This window comes from Sorex araneus, chromosome 1, assembly GCF_027595985.1.
Source record: "Sorex araneus isolate mSorAra2 chromosome 1, mSorAra2.pri, whole genome shotgun sequence".
In the NCBI taxonomy this organism is placed as follows: domain Eukaryota; kingdom Metazoa; phylum Chordata; class Mammalia; order Eulipotyphla; family Soricidae; genus Sorex; species Sorex araneus.
The window spans coordinates 4,376,557-4,403,594 of NC_073302.1; the positions used below are offsets into that span (position 1 = coordinate 4,376,557).

The window sequence follows — 27,038 nt, forward strand, 5'->3', positions numbered from 1 at the left end:
GGGAAGTAGAAGCTTAAACCAAGAGGTTAACTTGTTGCCCTATTTTAATCCACTTCCTCATAGCCTGTTCCATCCTTGGAAGGATGCCCATGAACCGGGATTGCAACTTTATTGCAACAATGTTACAATAAAGAAACAGGAGCAAGAGAGAAAGACAGAGAAGAAAGGAGATGTGGCTGGCTTTGAATGGTAAATCTCCTGTATCTATTTCAGCAAGGGGCTGGGGAGAAAGGACAGAAGGTAAGTAAGCGCTTGCCTTGCATATGGTCCCCCCAGCACTGACTGCCAAAGATCACTCCTAAGCACAGAGCCAGGAATAGCGCCTGAGCACCCTGTGGTCCCAACTCATTCCCACCCAGCCACATGCCAAAAAAGAAAAAAAAAAACAGACTGTAAGGGTGGGAAATGCAGCTCAATGGGCCAAGGTACAGGCTTTACATGCAGGAGACCCGGATTTGAGCCCTGACACTGTGTGATCCTCAAGGACCATCAGGAGCAAACCCTAATGGGAGTGGACCCTGCGCAGCACCAGTGCAGCTCCCACACGAAGTCAAACATTAAAACATAAGACGGCAGAGAGAGATTTAGAGTGGGCAGGGCACTTGCCTTGCACTGGCCAACCTGAGTGTGATCCCTGGCACCCCGTATGGCCCCCCTGAGCAGCCGCCTCCCCAGGAGTGAGTCCTGAGTGCATCAGTGGGTGTGACCCCAAAAGCAAAAAAACAAACCAAGCAAAAACCCAAAATTAAAAGTGTGTGCAAGGCAAATGCCCTACCTATTGTGCTATCACTCCAGTCCCCCCCCAATTTTTTTTTTTTAATCTAGGGCTGGGGGCTGGAGTGATAGCTCAGGGAGTAGGGCGTTTGCCTTGCAAGCAGCCGACCCGGGTTCGATTCCCAGCATCCCATATGGTCTCCCAAGCACCGCCAGGAGTAACTCGAGTGAAAAAGCCAGGAGTAACCCCTGAGCATAGCCGGGTGTGACCCAAAAAGAAAAAAAAAAAAAAAAAACTAGGGCTGGGACAATGTACAACGGGTAGAGCACTAGCCTTGCATGGAAGCAGTCTGGTTTTGGTCCCCCGCACCCCATATAGTCTCCTGAGCATGCTAGGAGTGATTCTTGAGTGCAGAACCCAGAATAAGTCCTGAGCAACGCTAGGTATGGCCCCATGAAAATAAAAGTTTCAAGGAGGGGGCCAGAGAGCTAGCACAGTAGGTAGGGTGTTTGCCTTCTACACAGCCAACCTGGGTTCAGTCCCCAGCACCCATATCGTCCCCCAAGCCAGCCAGGAGTGATCCCTGAGCACAGAACCAGGAATAAACCATGAGCACTTCCAGGTGTGGCCCAAAAAATTAAACATTAAATAAATAAAATCTATCTTTAAGGACCGAGGATATTTCCATTTTATCTGTTTTATTATTCTGCTTCTACTAATTATTAATGCGGTTATTGTTTCTTTCATTTTCTTTTGGTTTGGGGACCACACCTGGATATTCTCAGGGTTGAATCCTGGCTCTGCGCTCAGGGATCACTCCCGGTGATGTCGGGGCGGGGGGGACCACATGGGGTGCTGAGGGTCGAGCCTGAGTGGCTGCATTCAAGGTAAGTGTCCTGGGGCTGGAGAGATAGCACAGCGGGTAGGGCGTTTGCCCTGCACCCGGCTGACCCGGATTCAAATCCCAGCATCCCATATGGTCCCCTGAGCACGGCCAGGGGTAATTCCTGAGTGCAGAGCCAGGAGTAACCCCTGTGCATCGCCAGGTGTGACCCAAAAAGAAAAAAAAAAAAAAAAGGTAAGTGTCCTGCCCGCTTTTCTGTCTCTCCAGTATGTTTGTCACACCCAGTGGTGCTTAAGGCTAACTCCTGGATCTGTGCTCAGGGATCACTCTTGGCAGGGGTAGGGGACCGTATGTGATGCCCAGGAATGAAAACTAGACTGGAGGCTTGTAAAGCCAAGTGCCTTCCACTGTACTATCTCTCTGCTCCCTAATGTTTTCTTATTAAGGTCTGTCAGTCTGAAAATTAAATTTCCATCCCGGGATATGTGTATCAGTGATAGTGGGGTAATTTCTTTTTTTTTTGTTTTTGTCTTTGTTTTGTTTTTGTTTTTTTGGGTCACACCCGGCGATGCACAGGGGTTACTCCTGGCTCGTGCACTCAGGAATTACTCCTGGCGGTGCTCGGGGGACCATATGGAATGCTGGGATTCGAACACGGGTCGGCCGCGTGCAAGGCAAATGCCCTACCCGCTGTGCTATCGCTCCAGCCCCTAGTGGGATAATTTCTTTTTTTTTTTTTCTTTTTGGGTCACACCTGGCGGTGCACAGGGGTTACTCCTGGCTCTGCACTCAGGAATCGCCCCTGGTGATGCTCAGAGGACCATATGGGATGCTGGGAATCGAACTCAGTTCGGCTGCATGCAAGGCAAACGCCCTACCCGCTGTGCTATTGCTCCAGCCCCGATAGTGGGGTAATTTCCTTGTGCGTGTGAAGCTCTGGGGCTGACCTCTGCCCCTTGGCCCTCCTCATGCAAAGGCGTTTCCAAACGAAATTCTCCCACTTAGTTCAACCATAAGCCGTGGGCTCAGAAAACCAGTACACCCTAACCTCACGAGAGGACTGATTAAAGAGCTGCACCAGAGCAGTAGTACAGCAGGTGAGGTGTGTGCCTCGACACGCAGCTGACCCGGGTTCAATCACCAGTGTCCTATATTCTCCCCCAGGCAATGCTAGGGATGGTCCTTGACACAGAGGAAGGAGTAACCCCTGAGCATCAGTGGGTGTGGCACCCAAAAGACAAACTCAATCAAAAAGTAGGGGGCTGGAATGATAGAATGATAGTACAGTGGGGAAGGCATTTACTATTCACATAGCCGATCCCTGTTCGATCCCTGAAATCCCGTATGGTCCCCCAAGCACTGCCAGGAATGATTCCTGAGTATAGAGCCAGGAGTGACCCCTGAGCAAATGCCCAGGTGTGACCCAAAAAACCGTAGCACTGTCATCCCGTTGATCATCAATTTGCTTGATCGGGCACCAGTAACGTCTCCATTAAGAGACTTGGTACTTTTTTTTTTCTTTTTGGGTCACACCTAGCAATGCACAGGGGTTACTCCTGGCTCATGCACTCAGGAATTCCTCCTGGCGGTGGGATGCTGGGATTTGAATCCGGCTCAGCCGAGTGCAAGGCAAATGCCCTACCCGCTGTGCTATCACTCCAGCCTCGAGACTTGGTACTGTTTTTGGCATATCAAATACACCATAAATAAATAAATAAATAAGTACGTAAAAGCCCTTTGTGTGTAAGTTCTGGTTTATTTTCTAAAAAGCACCCAAATCTTGGGAACATTGGTGGTGGAGAATGGGCACTGGTGGAGGGATGGTACTCAACCATTGTATGACTGAAACATAAGCACAAAAATTTGTAAGTCTGTAACTATATCTCATGGTGATTCATTAATTTTTAAAAATAATAAATACTATTCATTTATTTAGAGTCTCTTGCCCCCAAGCCTGGCTGTCTTTCCCAGGGCCCCTCAGAGCGGGGTGGGTTTAGTTTCCCTCCCCGCCCCAAGCAGAGCCCCAGCAGCCGAAGACCTCCAGAACCCCGCCACAGCCATGCTCAAGGCTCCTCTCCACACGTTCAGACGAGCCTCGTGCATGAAGGAATCAGCAGCAGAGGAGCCCAGGTGTGCGGGACCCGGCGCTGAGATCTCCAAGCCTGCTCAGATCAGGACTGGGCCTCCTCCACCCAGACCTCCCATTTTCCAGTAGCTTGGCAGCCACACCCACAAACTGCCCCCAGTGGCATGTAATTCCCTCAACGGCCAAGATCTAGAGACTATAAAATAACGCTCCCAGAATCGACCTCTCATAGCCTCGTTCTCTGTCTCAGAGAACCCGGCAAATTACCGAGAGCATCCTGCCCACACAGCAGAGCCTGGCAAGCTCCCCATGGCATATTCCATATGCCAAATACAGTAACAATGATGGGTCTCATTCCCCTGACCCTGAAAGAACCTCCAGTGTGGCACCGTTGGGAAGGACAGGTAAAGAGAGGCTGCTAAAATCTCAGGGTTAGTACGAATGGAGACGTTACTGGTGCCCGCTCGAGCAAATCGATGATCAACAGGATGGCAGTGATACAGTGAATAAATAAATAAAATTTAAAAACATTTAAGTAAAAATAAAAATCACCCAAATCCAGGGGCTGGGAGGTGACACTCAGCTGAGCACATGATTTGCATACAGGAAATTCAAGTTCCATCCTGGCAGCATGTGACCCCCCACACCAAGCACCACCAGTGCTCATTCCTGAGTGCAGAGCTAGGAGGAGCCCTTGAGCACTGCTAGGTGTGACAAGCCCCAAACCTCACCCCACCTACCCCCAAAGAAATCAGGTCCAGGGGACTTGGCTTTAAGGTCTAGAGCCTTCCCCATATTTAATCCTTTCCACTTTTCCGGTTCCCCTGGGTGCACCAATCATCATTATCATCATCATCATCATCATCATCCCACTGATGGTCAAATTTCTTGAGAGGTCTCAGTAATGTCTCCATTCGTCCTAGCCCTGAAATTTTAGAAGCCTCTCTTTCCTCGTCCTTCCCAACAATGCTGTATTGGAGGCTCTTTCAGGGTCAGGGGAATGAGACCCAGCATTGTTACTGCTTTTGGCATATGAATACGCCACAGGAAACTTGCCACGCTCTCCCATGTGGGCAGGAAACTCTCGGTAGCTTGCCAGGTTCTCTCAGAGGGAGAACTAGGCATCCAGGAGCTTGGTTTTATAGTCTCTGGATGTTGGCCTTTGATGGGATTACATGGCACAGGGGCAGTCCCCGGGTGTGACCGCCTAGCTACTGGAAAATGGGGGATCTGGGTGGAAGAGGCCCGTCCCAATCCGAGCAGGCTTGGAGATCTCAGCCCTGGGTCCCACACACCTGGATTCCTCTGCCGGTTCCTTCACGAGTGAGGCTCGTCCGAACATGTGGAGAGGGGCCTTGAGCATGGCTATGACTGGGTTCCGGAGGTCTTTGGCTGCTGGGGCTCTGCTCGGGGCGGGGAGGGAAACTCAACCCACCCCCTCTGAGGGGCCCTGGTGAAGACAGCCAGGCATGGGGGGGCAAGAGACTCTGCACCAATGGGTGTAAAAAAAAAAAGAATCAAGACTTTACAAAAGTGAGAGATGAGCATTCAGGCAGAGGAAAGGCACAGAGAGGCACAGCAAAAAATTTGAGGTCACACAGCACTTGAGGTTGACTTCATGGCTCTTGAGCGCCAACTGCACAAAAGAGCCAAGATTCCAGAGCCTGGTGCCAAGCTCCCGTCACGGGCACGGGCCTTAACCTGCCCAGCGCGAAGACCACATGACGTCCCAGCACTGGCCCCCTTCTTCATCACGGGTGGCTGTCAGAAGTCTGGGAGGTGGAGGATAGGCCCTAGGGTGTCACCTCCAGAGCCCTGGAGGCAGAGGGGCCAGGGGAGCCCCTGGTCCTCCCCCACCCACCACCCACCCCCCGCAGCTCCCAGGGCAGATCAGCTGGACTGAGATCATGAAGCCGCCTGTTTCCCTCCACCTTTGAGCTGAGGATGGGGGTGGGCTGGGGCCCGAGGTGGGGTTGGGGGAGGGCAGAGAGAGACTCTGGGGCTGGGGGTGGGGAGGAATCTGGGGGCCTGGAGGGACTGACTCCACCTCTCATCGGTCACCTCTTCCGCCGGGGGCCTACTGGGGGTCCGGGCACGGGCTGGCTAACCCCAGGTATCCCATTTTCTTGCTGTTTTTTTTTTTTCCTGTTCTTTAAAATTTTGTTTCATTTTGGTTTTGGGGCCACACCTGGAGATTCCCAGGGGTTACTCCTGACTCTGTGCTCAAGAATTACTCCTGGCGGTGCGCAGGTCTAGGATGGCGGGATCGAACCCGGGTTGGCCGTGTGCAAGGCGAATGCTGTCCTATCTCCCAGGCTCTGTTTTTTGTCTCTGTCCTGTTGATCCCTTCAGCCTTTCTTCTTTCTCCTGCGGGCCTCCTAGTGGCAATTGTTGAATATTTGTGGGGTACACAAGGCTTGAGCCTGCTAGGGATCCCCGAGCACCCCACCATACCCGATATTCATGGACTTGTCTCCAGCATTCCCCCTCCCCCAGGCTCAGGCTTCAGTCCTTGGTCCAAAGTTCTGAATGTGTTTCCTTTTCTTTTTCTTTTTTTGCTTTTTGGGTCCCACCCAGCAATGCTCAGGGGTTACTCCTGGCTCTGCACTCAGGAATTACTCCTGGCGGTGCTCAGGGGACCATATGGGATGCTGGGAATCAAACCGGGGTCGGCTGCGTGCAAGGCAAACGCCCTCCCTGCTGTGCTATCGCTCCAGCCCTTTATTTTTCTTTTCTCAGTTTTGTTTTGGGGGCCACAGTAGGCCACAGTCAGGGTTTTCTCTGGGCTCCGTGTTCAAGGATCACTCCTGGCTCTCAAGGAATCGTACACAGTGCCGGGGGTCAGAGACGGTTGAGTGCATGCAAGGGCAGATGCCTGACCATGTGCTCCCGCTACAGCCCCAGAGGTACCTTCGAAGTTGGCAGGACCACGGGAGCCGGGATTGTGGCTCACTCACCCGGTTGATCCAGGTATAGGAGGCTCACAAGCCGAGAGAGTGGATGAGTGAGTAACCGAGTGAGTGTGTGAGTGAGTAAATAACTGAGTGTATGAAAGAGTGAATAACTGAGTGAGTGTGTGAGTGAATAACTGAGTGAGTGTGTGAGTGAGTGAATAACTGAGTGTGTGAGTGAGTGAATAACAGTGTATGAATGAGTGAATAACTGAGTGTGTGAGTGAGTGAATAACCGAGTGAGTGAGTGAGTGAATAACCGAGTGAGTGTGTGAGTGAGTGTGTGAGTGAGTGAATAACCGAGTGAGTGTGTGAGTGAATAACTGAGTGAGCGAGTGAGTGAATAACTGAGTGAGTGTGTGAGTGAGTGAATAACTGAGCGTGTGAGTGAATAACCGATTGAGTGTATAAATGAGTGAATAACTGAGTGAGTGAGTGAGTGAGTGAATAACTGAGTGAGTGTGTGAGTGAGTGAATAACCGAGTGTGTGAGTGAGTGAATGCACGTGTGCGTTGCTTCCCAGGCCTCCTGCCAGGACCGCCCTGGGATGTTCCTTCCTCTTCTCTCCCCATCCTGCTTGGCTCCAGAAGTCCGCTCTAATGACTGGGCCTTCTGACCCTCTCCTTGGGCCATACCTCGCTGTGCTAGGGACACCCCGGCATGTTCAGTGGACCATGTGATGCTGAGGTCTGAACCCGGGGCTCCCACATGCAAAGCCTCAACTCTCTATTTGCGCCGTCCCCATAGCCCCTGAGTGTGAGCGGATGTTAACTTTTTTTTTTTTTTTTTTTGGTTTTCGGGTCACACCCGGCAATGCACAGGGGTTACTCCTGGCTCTGCACTCAGGAATTACCCCTGGCGGTGCTCAGGGTACCATATGGGATGCTGGGATTCGAACCCGGGTTGGCCGAGTGCAAGGCAAACGCCCTACCCGCTGTGCTATCACTCCAGCCCGGATGTCAACTTTTTCTGACTGGGAGGCTCACCTGGCGATGCTCAGGGCTGACTCCTGCAGTGCTCAGGGCCATAATGGGTGCCAGGGATCAAACCCAGTCTGCCAACAAGCAAGGCAAATGCCGGACCCGCAGCACTACCACTCCGGGTTGTAAGTGGATTTTAAACTTTCTCAGCCCCCTGGGATAGAATAATGTATGCCCTGCACCCCCACAAGGGCCCCAGGGAAGCGGGTGACCATGGAGGGATGGAGTCGGCCCCTCCTAGCCCCAAACCAGGCTCCGTCAGAGAGGATTGGAGGATTGGCGGCTGCTCTGGGCAGGGATCGTGCCGCTGTTGATCCATTTCCCACTTTGCCCGGACCTCCCCTTCCCAGCCTGCGCTCAGAGGCCCTCAGTGCTCTCTGGTGCCGGGTTCGAAACACACTCCTTGTCCTGGGGCTGGAGGGATAGTGCAGTGGGGAGGGTGTTTGCCTTGCCTGCGGCTGACCCGGGTTTGATTCCCGGCATCCCAAACAGTTCTTGGAGCCCTGCCAGGAGACATCTCTGAGCCCAGAGCCTGGAGTAAGCCTGCACACAGCCACGGGTGGCTCCCAAACAGAAACAACAACAAACTCCTAATCTTCCTGTCCTTCCCTCCCCTCCAGAGAAATCCATGGACACGTATCTCTTTCTCTCCCCTCATATATATATATATATTTTTTTTTTCTTTTTGGGTCACACCCGGCGATGCACAGGGGTTACTCCTGGCTCTGCACTCAGGAATTGCCCCTGGCGGTGCTCAGGGGACCATATCGGATGCTGAGAATTGAACCCGGGTCGGCCGCATGTAAGGTAAATGCCCTACCCGCTGTGCTATCGCTCCAGGCCCTCCCCTCATATTTTTAAAATAAATTTCTTGAAATAAAAATGATTTTACTAGACGGGGGCTGGAGTGATAGCATAGTGGGTAGGGCATTTGCCTTGCACTCGGCCAACCCGGGTTCAAATCCCAGCATCCCATATGGTCCCTGAGCACCGCCAGGAGTAATTCCTGAGTGCAGAGCCAGGAGTAACCCCTGTGCATCGCCAGGTGTGACCCAAAAAGCAAAAAAAAAAAAAAAAAAAAGATTTTACTAGACACTGAAAAAAATTTCGCCCTTTTATTTATTTTGCTTGGGGAACCACCCCTGGCAGTGCTCAGAGATTACTCCTGGCTCTGTGCTCAGGGGTCATTCCCGGTTGGGCTGTGGTGCCAGGGATTGAACCCCCATGGGACGGATCTAAGGCAAATGCCTCGCCCACCTACTACCTCTGTGCCCACCGGTCAACTCCATCCTGCTGGGTATGGAATTTGGGCCCTACTAAGGAGCCAGCAGCTTTGAGTATGGCCCAAATTCCATAAATAAATAAATTAATAAATATAAGAATTAAAAAAGAGAGATAAGACATAGAAAGATTGCACTCATCTGCGGAATATAAAACAACAGAATGGGAGGGGCTGGAGCAATAGCACATCAGGTAGGGCATTTGCCTTGCACTCGGCCGACCCGGGTTCGATTTCCAGCATCCCATATGGTCCCCTGAGCACCGCCAGGGGTAATTCCTGAGTGCAGACCCAGGAGTAACCCCTGTGTATTTCCAGGTGTGACCCCCCCCAAAAAAAAAACCACAACAGAATGGGAGACTAACACCCAAGAAGAGTAGAAATAAGTACCAGGAGGTTTGCTCCATGGCTGGAAGCTGGCCTCACATGCTGGTGGAAAAGGCAGCTCAGATAGAGAAGGGAACACCAAGTAAAGCGAGGTTGGAGGGCCCGATCGGGATGGGAGAGGCATGCTGAAAGTAGACTATAGATTGAATACGATGGCCACCCAATACCTCTGTTGCAAACCACAACACCCAAAAGGAGAGAGAGAGAGAGAGAGAGCAAAAGGAAATGTCCTGCCACAGAGGTGGGTGGAGTGGGGGGATGGGAGGGGGGTGGGAGGGATACTGGGGTCATCAGTGGAGGAGAATGGGCACTGGTGGAGGGATGAGCATTGTACGACTGAAACACAGGCACGAAAAGATGTAAATCTGTACCTGTACCCTCACAGTGATTCATTAATAAATAAAAAACAAATTAGGGGCTGGAGAGATAGCACAGCGGGTAGGGTGTTTGCCTTGCACGAGGCCGACCCGGGTTCAAATCCCAGCATCCCATATGGTCCCCTGAGCACGGCCAGGGGTAATTCCTGAGTGCAGAGCCAGGAGTAACCCCTGTGCATTGCTAGGTGTGACCCAAAAAGAAAAAAAAAATTAATGAAATAATATCCTTGCTAAGAAATAAATTTTAAAAATATATATAAGATCATGATCACAATCACGATAGCCCGTTAAACACCGATTTCTCGGGTGGGCCCAGTAACATCTCATTTCTTCCTTTCCCTGAGATCTTAGAAGTCCATCTCGACTCCGCCGTCCTAAAGATGTTGTACTAGGGGCTCTTCAGGGTCAGGGGAATGAGATCCAGCTTGTTACTGGATTTTGCATATAAATACACCATGGGAAGCTTGCAAGGCTGTCCCATGTGGGCAGGAAACTCTCAGAAGACTGCCAGTTTCTCCCAGAGGGAGAAGCAGGCTAAAGATATAGCGCACCAAGCAGCGGCCGGGCCGAGTGCTTCTGAGAGCTTGCTTTTAAGTCTCTGGATGTTGACCGTTGATGGGATTACACACACCTGGGTATATATAAGAATTAACCAAAAATAGGGGCTCGAGTGATAGAACAGTAAGTAGGGTGCTTACCTTTTATGCTACCAACCCGGGGTTCTGTCCATGACACCCCACAGGGGCCCCTGAGCCCCACCAGGAATGATTCCTGAGCACAGAGCCTGGAGTAAGCCCTGAACACTGCCAGGTGTGGCCCCAAACCACCACCATCCCCACCCCGGAAAATTTTTTTTTCTTTTTGGGTCACACCCGGCGATGCACAGGGGTTACTCCTGGCTCTGCACTCAGGAATCACCCCTGGCAGTGCTCAGGGGACCCTATGGGATGCTGGGAATCGAACCCAGGCTGGCCGAGTGCAAGGCAAACGCCCTCCCTGCTGTGCTATCGCTCCAGCTCCCCCCTCCAGAAAGTTTTAATTAAAAAGAGCAACAAATGAATCAGTAAAAGCAAGTTTTAGTTACATGTTTTTGTTCAGAGTCTCGCTGGGGAGTGCTCTGGGGTCCCTCCCAGCTCTGTGCCAGGGATCGAACCTGGGTCTGTTGCATGCCAAGCCCCTAGTTTTCTTCTTTTCTTTTTCTTTGGCAAGGGGCCTTCCAGGAAGCCCTGGGTCCCTTCCCAGAAATTCAGAACTTTCTTTGGTGGTGGGATCTAATTTTTAAAATGTTTTAAATTTAAAAATTTTTACTGTTAGTAACTATAAAAATTTTTTAATTTTTAAATTTAAATTTAAAATTTTAATTAAAAAAATTTTTTGTCTTTTGGGTCACACCCTGCGATGTTCGGGGGTCACTCCTGGCTCTGCACTCAGGAATCACCCCTGGCAGTGCTCAGGGGACTATATGGGATGCTGGGAATTGAACCCGGGTCGGCCATGTGCAAGGCAAATGCCCTACCTGCTGTGCTATCACTCCAGCCCCTAATTAAAATTTTTATGGGGTTGGTTTGGGGGCCACATCTGACAGTGCTCATGGCTTATTTCTGCCTCTGTACTCAGGGATCATTCCTGGTGGAGGTCAAGGGACCATATGGGTTGCCGGGGATTGAACCCGGGTTAGCTGCCTGCAAGTGACCCCTCCCCCATATTATTGCTCCTGGCCCTTACTCCTGGTTCTGTGCTCAGGAGTCACTCCTGGTGGTGCTTGGTGCAGAGTGCAGAGCGCAGAGCCAGGAGTAAGCCCTGAGCATTGCCAAGTGTGGCCCAATCCCTACAAAAAAAAAAAAAATTGAGATTAGGAAGAATTTGAGACTCCAAAGCAGGAAATTCCAGATTAGGAATCCTACCAGAAAGGGAGACCAACTGGGTAGACCTGAAACTCAATTTGCAGAGCCCTGGAGTCTTCCCCAAATCTTCTCTGCTTGCCAGCAGGCCCAGAGCCCGGCCCGAGGGCAGCTGGTTCCTACGGCCGGGCAGCTGACCCACAGGGCGAGGGCGGCAAAGACCTTGTCCCAGGATTCCAGTGCGGAGAGCCGGGCTGGGTGGCGGGCGGGAAGCTCACTCCCCTCAGCCCAGTGGGGTCTGGGCGGGTCCTGTCCCCTGTCCCCTGTCCCCTGAGCACCTCCAGAGGAGCCTGAAGTTCAGAGGGCAGAGCGGGTGCCCAGTGGCCAGAGCCAGGCACGGGGGCCATGCTGGCGGCCCACGGACACTTAGGGGCAGGGGAGAATGCGGGACAAGTCACTTCTTTTCTCTTCGTTTTTGTTTCCTGTTCATTTTGGGGCCACACCTGGTCTGGGTGGTGTCAGGGCTCACTCCCGGCAGGTGGAGGGCACGGCGGTGCCCTGTGGGATGCCAGCAACTGAACTCGGGCTGGCCAGGCGCACGGTAAGCACCCGCCCTGCTGGACTATCCCTCCAGCTCCTCCCCTGCCGCTTTCTGCCCCAGCCAATCCCGCCTGCCCTCCCACCTCTTCCACTGTCACCTCAGTTCAAGGTTACCAGGCCCTGGGGGGGGGGTGTTTCTCTCCTCCACCCCCCCCCCAGTTCCCCAGAAAGGCAAAGCCTCAGTCTATTTGCCCAGGGGCTCTTCCCCGCCCCAAGGAAGCCACAGCAAACTCCAACACCACAGGAGAGGAAGGGCTGCTTGGGGCTAGATGGCCTGGGCATCAGCATCCTGCATCCCGCGCCAGTTTGCTTCAGCCCTGAGCTTTGCAGGGAGACTCACGCCTAAGGAAGGACCCACCACCCCACAGCGCCTCATGGAAAGGAACAGGCTGCGGACGTATTGGTTACAACAAATATTTATTTAGTTACTTATAATATTTTTGGTTTGCGGTGGTGGGGGGCACCACGCCCAAAGTACTCAAGGGCAACTCTAGAGGCCAAATGCATGGTGGGGACACAACTCCCCTTCCTGCATGCAAAGTACCTGCTCGCCCCCAAATATGTGTTCTCTCGGTCCCCCTGCTGTCTGATTGTGTCGTGCCAGGACTCGGGACTCAAAACCCCGCATTTCACCCATCCGAAGCCTGCGATCTACTTCAAGCCATACTCTGCCAATAATTTTTTGTGTTTTGGGACCATACTCCCCACACTTGGGGGGGTGTCTTTGGTGATGGGATAGAACCTGAGTTTTTGCATGAAAAGCATGTGTTCAAGCCCATTGAGCTATCTTTGCACTAAAAGTGAACTTAGTGTGTGTGTGTGTGTGTGTGTGTGTGTGTGTGTGTGTGTGTGGTGTGTTGTCAGGAATTGAACCCAGGGCTAGGCTGGAGGAGAGATAGTACCCGTGTTAAGGCATCGCCTCACACACAGGAGTCCCAGGTGCCATCCCCAGCCCCCGTATGGTGCCCAGATCCTTACCAGGACCGAGCCCTTTGCACAGTCAAGAAGGAACCCTGAGGGGCCGGAGCGACAGCACAGCAGGTAGGGGGTTTACCTTGCACGCAGCCAACCCGGGTTCGATTCCCAGCATCCGGTATGTTCCCCTGAGCACGGCCAGGGGTAATTCCTGAGTGCAGAGCCAGGAGTAACCCCTGTGCATCACCGGGTGTGACCCAAAAAGAAAGAAATAAAAAAGAAGAAACCCTGAATCCTGAGCACTGAGCCAAGGATTTCCGGGCACCGACGTGAGTCTCCCAACCTTGCCCCTCATCAAAAGAATGAATCCTGGGGCTGGAGTGACAGCACAGCGGGGAGGGCGTTTACTTTGCACGCGGCCGACCCGGGTTCGATTCCCAGCATCCCATATGGTCCCCTGAGCACGGCCAGGAGTAATTCCGTAATTCCTGAGTGCAGAGCCAGGAGTGACCCCTGAGCATCGCCGGGTGTGACCCAAAAAGCAAAAAAAAAAAAAAAAAAAGAATGAATGCAGGGCCTCCTATAGACCAAGGAAGTAAGAGCTTCATAGTTGAGCTCCAGCCCTGTCTCCCGTCTCCAATTTCTTTTGAGGAGAAAAAGCCAACAAAGAAATCTATTACTAGCATGTATACTTCCTGAGTACATGGCTGGAGAGAATCAGAAAGATTCAGTAATTCACCCTCAGGGGTTCCCATGCATTTTTTTTTTGGAGGGGGGAGCAGAAGGAAGGTGGCCACATCCAGCAATGTTTAGGGGCTACTCCTGACTCTGTGCTCAGGAATTACTCCTGGTGGTGCTCAGGGCACCCTATGGGATGCTGGGGATTGAACCCAGGTCTGCTGTATGCAAAGCAAGTGCCCTACCTGCTGAACTGTCTTTCCAGTCCTCATACCACCGTCTATTTTATTTTGTTTATGTTAGACTCAGGGGTTACTTGAGCTATGCACTCAGGAATCACCCCTGGCGGTGCTCAGGGGACCCTCTGGGATGCCAGGGATCTAATCCAGGTTGGCTGCATGCAAGACAAATGTCCTCCCCCCTCCCGTTCTCTCCAGACCTCACATGTGGTCTTAACTAGCTCAGGCAAGATGATAGTGGTCCCCAGGGATGTTTTTCTTGGTCACCTAGAGCCTGTTCCCCGGAGAAGTACCCAGTGCGCCCTCCACCTTCTCGGGTGTGCGGCCACACCTTAGCATAGAAGTTGGGGCTGGCAGCAGGGCAGGGCGAGGGGTGAGGCTGCGCACCCGGGACTCAGAGGCTGTGCCAATCTGAACTGTTGACTCAGGAAAACCTTCCAGACACGGGTTTCCAGATGAAAGAGGAGGCAGCTGGAAGGTCAAATTACCCTCCAATTAGGTTTTACCGATTTACCATCACACCCACTTCCTGTTCTCTGCCTCTGAAACGTGCCCATTCCTTTCTCCACTGCTGCTCTCTCCTCTCCTCCGGTGTCTGTGTGTGGGGCTGGGGCCAGAACCTGCTATCAGGGATTTCCTGCTCAGTCCAACCCCCAGCCCCCCTGTCGTTCTGGAACACTCTATGGCTGGCTGTGGTCCCCATTGCTTCCCCTCTGTTCCCGGGATGCCTTCAGGGATGTGTTTGCTGGCCTGGTCTTTAGGTGCAGGTGTGGTGCATGCATCTGCACTCATCCTTCTCCCCCTCCTTCTAGTCCAACAGGGCTCCTTCTTTCTTTCTCTCTTTTTTATTGTGCCCCACACGACCGTACTTAAGAGTTTATTCCTGGGGCTGGAGTGATAGTACAGCGGTGAGGGTGTTTGCTTTGCATGCGGTTGACCTGAGTTCGATCCCCGGCATCCCATAGGGTTCCCCAACACCACCAGGAGTAATTCCTGAGTGCAGAGTCTGGAGTAAGCCCTGAGCATCGCTGGGTGGGACCCAAAAAGCAAAAAGCAAAAAAAAAAAAGTTTATTCTTGGTTCTGAGATCAAGGGTCCCTACTGGTGGTGCTCAGGAAAGCATCTGTAGTGGCCGGGATCCAAGCTGGGTCAGTCTTGCACAGACCCCAGTGCCTTTCCCACTGTGGTATCTGTCCCTGCTGGGCTCCTTTCACACTGGGGAAAGGGGCTCCGAGGCCTCAAGCCTCTGCGGGTGGCACAGCCCTGAACAGCCTTGGCTCCAGGCCTCCTGCAGCTCTGAGGTTCTTTGGAGTGTGCGGTTTGGGAAATCTCTGATAATGTTTGGAAATTCTGCTAAGATTAAGAGGGCCACTTTGGCTCACCTTGCTCCCCAGGAAGGATTTTTTTCTTTTCTTTCCTTTTCTTTCTTTTTGGGTCACTCCCAGCGATGCACAGGGGTCACTCCTGGCTCTGCACTCAGGAATTACTCCTGGCGGTGCTCATGGGACCACAGGGGATGCTGGGAATCAAACCCGGTTCAGCTGCATGCAAGGCAAACTCCAATACATATCTCTTGCTTGTCACTAAGTATCTTTGCTTGCTTTTTACACTCTGGAGAAGTTTGTGTTCTCTCAAACATTTCCCTTCAAATCTTTGTTTTATTTTTTTTTTGCTTTTTGGGTCACACCTGGCGATGCACAGGGGTCACTCCTGGCTCTGCACTCAGGAATTACTCCTGGCGGTGCTCAGGGGACCATATCGGATGCTGGGAATCAAACCTGGGTCGGCCGCGTGCAAGGCAATCGCCCTACCCGCTATCCTATCGCTCAAGCCCCTCTCCCTTCAAATCTTTGTAAGCAAGTTTCAGTCAATAAAAATTATCTTGCTTTGGGGCTGAAGCGATAGTACAGCGGGTAGGGTAGGGCTTTTGCCTTACACAGGCCCACCTGGGTTCAATCCCCGATATCCCGTATGGTTCCCCAAGCACTGCCAGGAGTAATTCCTGAGTGCAGAGTCAGGAGTAAGCCCTGAGCATCGCTGGGTGGTGCGCGTTCCCCTGGAGATCTCTCTGGCCCGCGGAGAGACAACAGTGGAAAGCGCTCCTAATTGGGTGGGTTCTGTGAGCGGTTCCGACCTGAAATAAAACTAGTGAGGATAATAAATAGGGGGCCCAAGACGACACATGCCGATCAAGGGCAACTTTATTAACTGCCACGCTGGTTTTATACTTTTCTTAGCAGGGGGTTGGTACATAAGTTGTCAATCATCAGGGAAGTGTCTTCTCAGACCAAATAAGGAAAGGTTCGGGGTGTATAGGTGGGCTTACAACATTCTTCAAGAGTAGATTGAGAAATAGTGGGGAGGGGAAGGCAAGGGTCTATCTGGCAGGAGCATCTGGCAGGAGGAATGCACAAGGTAGAGGAAGGTATTCTACTTAATGGGGGGCTTAATGGCGTCTCTTAGTTAACTGCCCTGGGCTACTTTTACCTCTTGAGTTTGGCTATTTCCTTTGTCACAAGGGCACCTGTGCCTCAGGTCATGCAAAGCTGGTAATGGAATTTTCCGGTTTGTCCAGGGTAAAGGTTTCGGGGTCCTCTTTTGTTCAGGGTCCTGAGCAGTCCCCAACAGGGTGGGACCCAAAAAGCAGAAAACAAACAAACAAATTATCTGGCTTTGGGACCAGAATGGGTAGCACAGTGGATGGGGTATTTGCCTTGCATGTGGCTGACCCAAGTTTGACTCCAGGTGTCCCTGTGGTCCCCTGAGCTGCCAGGTGTGATGCGGGGGTACTGCTCTGTAGTCCCCCCAAAACAAAAAGTATCTTGCTTCAGAAAGAAGGAAATAAGGAAAGAAAGAGGAAAAGAAAGGAAAGAAGAAAGAAAAAAAGAAAGACACCCCTGGGTCTCTTTAGACAGTCACTGTCGCCATGCCATCTGTTTTTGCGTCTTTGTTCAGGGCTTACTCCTGGTGCTGTGCTCAGGGACAACCCCTGGTTGAATTTGGGGCCCCTTAGTGCAGTGCTGAGGATGGAACCTGGATGGCCGCGTGCAGGGCAGGCGCTCTACCCGCCAACCAGCTCTCGGGCTCCGACATTTTTTTTTTTTTTCCACACCTAGCGATGCTCAGGCAGGTTACTCATGGCTTCGAGCTCAGACAGTGCTCCTGGCAGTGCTCAGGAGACCATATGGGATGCCGACGATGGAACCCGGGGCGGCAGCGTGCAAGGCAAGCGTCTGCCCCGCTCAACTATCGCTCTGGCCCCCGCATTTGGGTTTTCAAACTTAGATTTAACAAGCCTTTTTATTTACTTCTTTCCTGTGTGTGTGTGTGTGTGTGTGTGTGCGCGCGTGTGCGTGTGCGTGTGTGTGTGGTCACACCTGGCGGTGCTCGGGGCTGATTCCTGGCTCTGCATTCAGAAATCACTCCTGGTGGGCTTGGGGGACCTCACAGACCGCCCGGGATGGAAGCGGCTGAGCCGCGAGCCAGGCCAGCGCCCTCCCCGCCGCAGAGGCAGCATTTCCCCGTATAGTCCTCTCGGGGCCTTGCAGCGCTCTGGCTCCGCACAGCAAACCACCATCCGGGTGGGCAGAGGGGATGGGGCAGCCCCGCCGCAGCAGGCCCGGGTGCTGCGCAGCCGGCGTCGGTCCCGGGCCGCGCGCCCCGCCCCGCCCCGGCCCGCCCCGCCCCGCCCCGGCCCGCCCCGCCCCGCCCCGGCCCGCCCCGCCCGGCCCGGCCCGCGCGGCGCCATCTTTGAGGCGGGCGCGCCCGCCGCACTTCCGCACCGTCCCCTTCCCGGAGAGGTCGTAGATGCCCCGACGAGGCCCTTTCTGGGGCTCAGGAGCCCCGACGTGGTCATGCTGGTGGCACCAGCTGAAAAGAATTAATTCTCTCTTCCTCTGGGCGCTGGGGAGGAGGCTCTGTGCCCGGTTAAAATATGGCGCCGGCAGCCTCACAGCCCCTCGCCGGCGCTCCGTAGGCGCGGGGCGAAGGTCGCACGGGAGTGCGCCGGCGCCGGGAGGCGGGGCCGTCTCCCTGGCAACCCGCGCGCTGCCCGGGCCTCTCGGCGGGGCGGGAAGCGCGGGAGCCGAGCGCTGGCGACAGGCGGGGCCGCGAGGGCCCCGGGCCCCGGGCGGCCCGGGCCGCTGCAGGATGAGAGCCTGGGCGTGGCGTCCGTGCCCTCGCAGTGGAGGGGCGCCCAGGGCATCCGCGGGGAGACGGTGAGGGCCCGGCTCGGGGCGACGGGGCGGGGGGCGGCCGGCGCGGCCGTCGGGCCGGGTCCCGGCGTCCCCCTCCCCACTTTGATTGTGATCCTCCCACTCGCAGACGTTAGCCCCGGGAATGTCTCTTTTTATCCTTGGCCTGGGGGCCACCCCCTGCAGTGCGCAGGGCTCACTCCTGGCGGGCGCGGAGGACCGCGCGGGGTGCCGGGGATCGAACCCGGGTCGGCCGGTGCAAGCCAGCGCCCTCCCCGCTGTGCTGTAGCCGCGGGACCCCCAGACGTGAAGCCTTGGAATCTCCTCCCACTCCCCTTTCCCATCTCAGAACAACCACCAAAGGGCATTGTTGTTACTATTATTATTATTATTATTGTTACTATTATTATTATTATTATTATAAACAATTGGAAAGACCCCATGGGTTGGAGAATTTGGTGGGTCCCATGTTGAAGGGTTTCTAGAAAACTTGTTTGTGAAAAGGATGAGAGGCTGGTGCAGAGCTGCATTTCCAGCGGGCTCCTAGTGCGAAGCCTGGGCTCCCGCTGTGAGCCGTGCGCTGGGCCCTGGGCCTTGGCCTCCTTGAGCTTTACTGGGACTCGGTCGGAGAAACAGTCTAGGCAGGACACAGCACATGCAGCGTGTCAGAAGGTGAACGTAGTGATGTGGAAGAAAGAAAAGGCGCAGGGGATAGTGCAGGGAGGGAGGGGCACCTGGGCTGTAGCCAAGGGGTCTTCCTTGGAGCTGCTGGCAGGTGTCAAGGCCCTGGGGTTGGAGAGGCTGGGAGGATGCATCTAGGTAGAGGAAGCAGGTCCAGCAAGGTGGTTGGAAGATGCTGGCTGCTTGGGGGGGATGTGGGGGGAGCAGGATTGGCTGCTACTCCCCCCCCCTTGAAAATGGGGCATTGGCTGGTCCAGCCTGGTGAGCCTTGGTAGCCAGCCCGGCCAGCCCCTGCGGGCGGCTCTGAGGGCTGGTGCTCCCGGGTGAGTTTCTTGCCTCAGCCTGCACACTCCGGCCGGGCTCTGCCCTGGCTTCAGAGTCCTCCCCAGCTCTGCCTGGGAACCTTCCAGAGCGAACACGGTGGCTGCGGTGGCTGTTGTCATTAGCTGTGGCCATCCCCACTGAGAGCAAATGCGGGAGGACTCACGGGAGGACTCACACCGGCCTTTAAACAAAGCGCCCAGGAGAGCTCGCCGGCTGAAGGCCCGCCCGACAGGACAGGGGGCCGGGCACTTGGCTCACAATCATCCCCCGGAGCCCCAACAGGAGTGATCCCTGAGCACAGCACGAGGAGTCTGCCTTGAGCACTGCTGGGGGGGTGGCCCCCAGACAAAACATTCCAGGCTGGGAACCAGTGAGTCTGTCTGGTCTCGAGTAGGTTTCCCAGTTGTTTCGCCTAAGGGCGGGGCCGAGTCTGCCCTTCGGGGAGGACGGCTCAGTGGCTGAGTTCCTGGCTTCTTTTTTTTTGCTTTTTGGGTCACACCCAGCGATGCTCAGGGGTTACTCCTGGCTCTGCACTCAGGAATTACTCCTGGCGGTGCTTGGGGGACCATATGGGATGCCGGCCCCCCCCTTTTTTTTTTTTTTTTGCCTGGCTTCTTTTTTACTGGTGGGCCACACCTGGTGTGCTCAGGCAGGGCTTACTCCTGGCTCTGTGCTCTGGGATCACTCCCGGCGGGCTCAGGGCGGCCTGGCTGCTGCACTCTCTCTCTGGGCTGCCTGCAGCAGGTGCTGCTGAGGCGCGAGCAGGCCGGAGTGGGTGCGTGTGTGCAGGAGGCCGGGGTCGATTTGCCTCTCACTGCAGGGTGTGGTCCAAGAAAAAGAACAAAAATTAATAATGTTGCACAGGGCAAGGAAACACGTTAATCTGATTTCCAAATGGATACGAAAGTTAACTAGTTCCTGAATTTAGGAAATTGTTCTCTTTTTGTCTTTTTTTTTTTTGGTGGGGGGTCTCACCCGGCGATGCACAGGGGTTACTCCTGGCTTTGCACTCAGGAGTTAGTCCTGGCGTTGCTCAGGGGACCATATGGGATGCTGGGGATCGAACCCTGGTCAGCCACGTGCAAGGCAAACGCCCTCCCTGCTGTGTTATTGCTCCAGCCCCAGTTGTTCTCTTTTTGGAGTCACAGGGCCAATGCTCTGGGGCTCCTCCTGGCTCTGCTCCCAGGAATTACTCCTGGGGACGCTCGGGGGACCCTCTGGGATGCTCAGAATCAAACCAGGATCCTGCGTGCAAGGCAGGACCTCCCTCCCCCTGCAGTACCATCGCTCAGGCCCTGTTTTTTTTTTTTTTTTTTTTGCTTTTTGGGTCATACCCGGCGATGCACAGGGGTCACTCCTGGCTCTGCACTCAGGAATCACCCCTGGCGGTGCTCAGGGGACCATATGGGATACTGGGAATCGAACCCGGGTTGGCTGCGTGCAAGGCAAACGCCCTACCCGCTGTGCTATCGCTCCAGCCCCCCTGTTTTGTTTTTGTTGTTGTTGTTGGGGACCGCGCCTGTCAGCTCTCAGGGCTTACCCCAGGCTCTGTGCTCAGGGGTCACTCCTGGGGGTGCCCTGAGGTGCCGTGGCCGCGTGGCCACGCTTAAGGGAGCGCCTTGACCTGTGCCGTCGCTTTGGCTCCTGTTTTTATATTTCTTCCTCCTCCTTCCTCCCTCACTCTTTCTCGTTTCTGTGTTCGGACCTACTCCACTGCGTCTCTTCAGCCCTGTCAATTCTGTTTGCGTGTTTGTTTGTGGGCCACGCCGGGTGGTGCTCGGGGCTGGCCTCTGACTCCGCACCCAGGGGACCGTATGTAGTGCCAGGGCTTGACCCTGGGTCAGCTCCGTGGAAGGCAAGTGCCCTCCTAGCTCTACTCTTGCCCCGGCCCCAAGCCCCATAATTAATTGACTTATTAAAATTAAGTGCTAGGGTGTTTCCACTTTTCTCATGCTAATAAGCGCCGGACTGTGTATTTAGCTCACATTTTATGTGGTACTGTATGGAAAACTTTTTTGAGGAAGGCTCCAGCCGGTGGCACTCAGGACTCACTCCTAGCTCTGAGCTCAGGAGTCCTTCCTGATGGGCTCAGGGGGACCTTGTGTGGTGCTGGGGACGCGGGTCAGCCGAGTGCAAGGCAGGCGCCCTGCCCACCGTCCTGTCGCTCCAGCCCCCCGTGCGTTCAGTTTAGAGAGGGATCTTTCCGTGTGTTTTACTCGTGTTTTGTGTTTTGGGGCCACTCCTGGCAGTACTCAGGGCTACTCCTGGCTCAGTGCTCGGTGGAAGAGGTGCCTGTCTGGAACTGGGGTCGGCTTCACGCCAGGCAGAGATGGAATTTGAGCAGGATGGTCTGGGCCCTGACTTGTCTTTCCTTGTCCACAGAGGGCCGGATCCTGGCTTGGTCTGAGCACAGACAGACTCTGGGGGCTGGGCTGATCACACAGCGGTCTGGGTCTGTGTCCTGCGGGCTGCGGGTCTGCACGGATTTCTGGCGGGGGCAGAAATCTGAGGCTTTGCAGGGCCAGGCTCCAGCCGAGCACGTGCTTATTTATTTATTTATTTATTTATTTATTTTAAATTTTGGGCCCCACCTGGGGATCCTGCCGGTGGGCTTGGGGGACCACGTGGGGTGCCGGGGATGGAACTGAGCGAGCCCCACGCGAGGCCAGGAGGGGGTGCATTGAGTGGACCCTACCCCCGCTGGCCGCTGCTCCCAGTCCCCTGGCTTGGCTGACCCCGGGAGGCCTTGGTGACCAAGAAATGTGGCTCTCGGCGCCCCCCCCACCCCAGCGGTGCTGACTTCATCAGTCGGAGACGCGCGTCTGGTCTCCCCGAGCCCCCCAAGGTCACCGGCGCCGCCCCGCCTCCCCGCCCCCGCGCCGGGGCCCGCTGGGCGCGTCCTGCGCGGTGCAAACGGCGCTTCCCCCCGGCGCCGGGACCCAGCCCTGCAGACCCCCGGGTCTCCCCCGCGCCCATCCCGCGCTCCCCGCCCGCCCCCTGCTCTCTCCGGCCCAGCCTCGAACGCGGCGCCTCCCCCTGGCGCTTCCCTCCCGCGGGCGCCGGGGCGTGTGGCGCCCCCTGCCGGCCGCCGCTGGAGCCGACTGCGGGCTCCGACTTCAGCCCCCGCTGCTTGCAGGTCACCATGAAGGGATGACGCGGGCCCTGGCCGCTGGCCCTGCGGTGGAGCTTTGCACAAGCTCTGGCTTCCGCGCCGGCATCTCAAAAAAAAAAAAAAACAGCCGAGTTTGGGACAGCTTAAAGGCTGAGCACTGCTTTTTATTTATTTTTTTATTTTAAATTTTGGGTCACACCTGGCAGTGCTGGGCTCAGTGCTCAGGGGTCCTACTGGTGGGCTTGGGGGACCATGTGGGGTGCCGGGGACAGAACCCGAGTGAGCCGCATGCAAGGCCGGTGCCTCCCTGTGGCCTGCCTGGGGGGGAGCACACACCTGGTGTGTGGACCCCCGCGCCCCCACAGCGCCCTCACCCTGGACAGATCTAAGTGCCACCAGAGTCTTGGTGCCGGTCGCAGCGCAAGGGTCTCGTGGAGGGCAGCGGCCCGTGAGGCTTGGGGTTTCCGGAGCGCTGCGAGCGGGGCTGGTGCAGGGGTGCCCACACCTGCCCACCTGCCCCCCCTCACTAGCCACCCTGCCCCAGGGCGGGTCAGTTGTGGGCCCCGCACAGCCTGAGGCCTTGGTGTGTGTGCGCGGGCGCTGAGGAAGGGGCCACTCTGGCGCCTCCCTGAGCCCCGGAGTAGGGCGGCCAGAGGGGCAGGCGGGCCCTGGCCGTGGGGCGCAGGGCGTCCATGTCCGGTCAGCGAAACCCACAGCGCCTGGAGTTGGGGTGAGGAGGGGAGGGGTGGCGACTGCCAACCAGCTCCCCCACAGGAATGGGGGCCCCCAGGCGGGACGCCCACCCACCAGAATGGGGGCCACCAAGACGGCAGCCGGGCTCGGCCACGTTCTCCGGGGTGCTGTGGTTGCCCTGCCCAGGAGAGGTGGGAGAGAGCGGCCTCCCCTCCGCCCTCCCCTCCCGCCCTCCCCCCGGCCTGGCTGGCACAGTGTGCCCCGCTCTCACCTGCGGTCACAGTGCTTGTGCACGTTGCAGTGCTCCACACCTGACTGTGGTGCTCGCACCGTGATTGTGGTGCTCCCGCCCTGGCTGCATGTTCTGCTGGAGATCAGACGGCATTGCCGACCGTGCCCCCGTGGGCTGGCACTTGGCACGTTGGCGGTGCCGGGGATCCGGTCCACAGCCTGGGCTGCAGGGCAGAGGCTCAGCTCTGAGCCTTCGCTGGGCCCTCGAGTGAGTGAGAGAGAGAGAGAGAGAGAGAGAGAGAGAGAGAGAGAGAGAGAGAGTGTGTGTGTGTGTGTGTGTGTGTGTAGGGGCCTTATTTCAGGGTGCTCGGGGCCCAGCATTCTTTTGATAGCTGATTTACCAAGCTGCTGTCGTGGAATCGTTTCTGGCATTCACTGTCCCCGCCCTGGTCCCAGCACCCGTGTGCCCTTCTCTCCAGTTTCCCGCCCACCACCCCAGTCGGCCTCCTTGCGGGCACAGAGTTACTTCATGCTTTTGTTACAAAACAAAGGCACAGGGAATTATCGAGGCTTGGATCAGCTGGAGTCTGTCTGATCACCGTCACTGGGCGCTGCCGTCCTCTGAGGCGGGCCACGAGCCTCCAGTTGGCCGAGTTTCTGTGTCAGTTCCCGTCGGGTCTGCGGACAGTCCTATGGAATCCTGGAGTGTTGCCGCTTGTGCCCTTGCGGCCTTGTGGTCCAGGAACTGTAGATCTGGAACAATTTGGTGGCAAAAGGGGGGAATTCACCCCAGCCATTCGGGGGGTGCCCCCAAGCTGGCCGCCGGGCCAGTCTCCCTGTGAAGGGGCATCAGCGTGTCCTTCTGGGCGTTCCTGGTGGAGCTGGGCCGGGTCTCGGCTGGCAGGGGCCCGGCGTTCTTAGGGGCCACCGTGGCTGCCCGGGGGTTCCAGGGAAGGACGGCAGTGCCCAGGGCCAGTCTGCAGACAGCGCTGAGGCGGCTCTGGGAGAAATGGGCCCTTGTGGAGTCTCAGGTCCTGCCCCGGCCCCCGTGGCCTGTTTCCCTTACCAGGAGCACCGAGGCGCAGACAGGGCGGGGGGCTCTCGGTCCTGGGAGTGGAGCCCGGTGACCCCAGGTTGGACATTGTCACCCAGGACCCGCGCAGGTCTCGGGGCTCCTGCATGCAAGGTCCCTGCGTGCAGGCCCCCCTGCCCCCGTGTTGGTGGGTTTCAGAGCAGCTGTCTTCTCGGTGGCAAGGTGACATCCCAGCCCTGTGGGCGTGGACGAGCCCCCTCCCAGCCATCATTGCCCTGAAGAGTGCCCTAGCAGCCGCCCTGCGCTGGTGATTGCAGGAGGGACCCTCACCCACGCCTCCTCACCTGCCCCCTGGAGGTCGCGCGGGAGAGAGCCTGAGGCAGGCGGCCTGTTGGGTGCAAGCTCCTTCAGAGGACCCTTGTCCCCCTGTTTCCTTGGGCGAATCGCTTACCTCCTGGATGCCTTGGTGCCCACATTAGTGATCCAAAAATAGGACTCCTGGTGCAGGACAGGAGGGAAGGCACTGGCTTTGCAGGCGGCTGCTCTGATCACCCCAGTTTGATTGCTGGCACCACCCGGGTCCCTGGAGCGCGACCAGGAGTGATCCGTGAGCACAGAGTCAGGAGGAGCTCCTGAGCACCCCCAAGTGGGCTGCACCAGGCGTCCCCAAAAGAGAAGACAAGGGTTTGCTTTGTGGGGGACTGGGAGTATAAGCTGATTTGCTGATTCGCGTGAAGCCTTAGGGACAGTGTAAGTTAACCAGAAGCTGTTAGCATTGTGGCTTTCAGAAGGTTCCAGATTCACCCACAATCTCACAATCGCCTTTTAGTTCATTTAAAACTTTTTTTGTTTGTTTGTTTTTTTTGGGTCACACCCAGCGATATTCAGGGGTCACTCCTGGCTCTGCACTCAGGAATTACCCCTGGCCGTGCTCAGGGGACCATAGGGGATGCTGGGAATTGAACCCAGGTCAGCCGCGTGCAAAGCAAACGCCCCACCCGCTGTGCTATCACTCCAGCCTCCAAAACTTCTTTATTTTTATTTTATTTTGTGGCTTTGGAGCCATACCCAGTGGTGCACAGCACTTACTCCTAACTCTGAGCTGAGTACTCCTGGCGGGGCTCAGGGGACTCTATGGGATGCCTAGGGATCAAACCCGGTCAGCCACGTGCAAGGCTTGCCCAGGAAAGGGACAAACCAGATGAGAACTGAGGCTGTTAAGCTGGAGCTCTGAGGGCCTAGATAGGGAAGGGGCGTGGTCAGAGGGGGCGTGGCTATTGCGAGGGCGGGGCTGGCAGGTGACCTGCCTGGTGAGTAGTGTTGATTATGCTTGGATTACATTTTCTTCCTTTTTTTTTTTTTCAAAGAATCAAGAAATCTTTATTTATTTAATTATTTTTGCTTTATTTATTTATTTATTTATTTTTAATTAGAGAATCACCGTGAGGGTACAGTTACAGATTTATACACTTTTGTGCTTATACTTCCCTCATACAAAGTTTGGGAACCCATCCCTTCACCAGTGCCCATTCTCCACCACCCGTAAACCCAGTGTCCCTCCCACCCTCCCCAATCCCATCTCCCCCCCACCCCACCCTGCCACTGTGGCAAGGCATTCCCTTCTGTTTTCTCTCTCTAATTAGCTGTTGTGGTTTGCAATAAAGGTGTTGAGTGGCCGCTGTGCTCAGTCTCTAGCCCTCATTCAGCCCGCAACTCCCTTCCCCCACATGGCCTTCGACTACAATGTAGTTGGTGATCGCTTCTCTGAGTTGACCTTTCCCCGGAACGTGAGGCCAGCCTCGAAGCCATGGAGTCAACCTCCTGGTACTTATTTCTACAGTTCTTGGGTGTTAGTCTCCCACTCTGTTATTCTATATACCATAGATGAGTGCAATCTTTCTATGTCTGTCTCTCTCTTTCTGACTCATTTCACTCAGCATGAAACTTTTCATGCCCATCCACTTGACTACAAAATTCTTGACCTCCTTTTTTCTAACAGCTGCATAGGGTCACACCTGGCGATGCACAGGGGTTACTCCTGGCTCTGCACTCAGGAATTACCCCTGGCCGTGCTCAGGGGACCATATGGGATGCTGGGAATCGAACCTGGGTCGGCCACGTGCAAGGCAAACGCCCTACCCGCTGTGCTATGGCTACAGCCTCCAAAACTTCTTTATTTTTATTTTATTTTGTGGCTTTGGAGCCATACCCAGTGGTGCACAGCACTTGCTCCTAACTCTGAGCTGAGTACTCCTGGCGGGGCTCAGGGGACTCTATGGGATGCCTAGGGATCAAACCCGGTCAGCCACGTGCAAGGCTTGCCCAGGAAAGGGACAAACCAGATGAGAACTGAGGCTGTTAAGCTGGAGCTCTGAGGGCCTAGGTAGGGAAGGGGCGTGGTCAGAGGGGGCGTGGCTAAGCGAGGGCGGGGCTGGCAGGTGACCTGCCTGGTGAGTAGTGTTGAGTATGCTTGGATTACTTTTTCTTTCTTTTTAAATTTTTTTTTCTTGCTTTTGGGTCACAACTGGCAATTACTCCTGGCATTGTATGGGGAACCATATGGGATGCTGGGGATCGAACCTGAGTTGGCCACGTGCAAGACAAACGCCCTACTTGCTGTACTATGGCTCCGGCCCTTTTGTTTTGTTTTGTGGTCACACCCTGCGATGCTCAGGGGTTACTCCTAACTCTGCACTTGGGATTGCTCCAGGTGGTGCTCAGGGGACCACATGGGCTGCTGGGGCTCGAACCTGGGACCCTGGACGGACATGTTCAAAGCAAGCACCCTCCTCTCTGTGCTGTCGTTCTGGCCCCATTTTTTGGACCATACTCAGTGGTGCTTTGGGGCTACTCCTGACACAGCGTTCGGGGCCGCTCAGG

At 55.3% G+C, this 27,038-nt stretch overlaps 1 protein-coding gene across 1 annotated transcript in view; it reads left to right on the forward strand.

The window, feature by feature from the left end:
• The first annotated feature begins 405 nt into the window (after positions 1–405).
• The window catches only part of DYNC2I2 (dynein 2 intermediate chain 2), a 32,454-nt gene continuing 5,821 nt past the window's right edge, over positions 406–27,038 (forward strand). Inside the window, exons 1-2 of the mRNA XM_004613473.2 lie at positions 406–425; positions 17,868–18,108. Of these exons, the coding sequence (XP_004613530.2) occupies positions 406–425; positions 17,868–18,108 (261 nt within the window). The remainder of the gene's footprint in view (positions 426–17,867; positions 18,109–27,038) is intronic.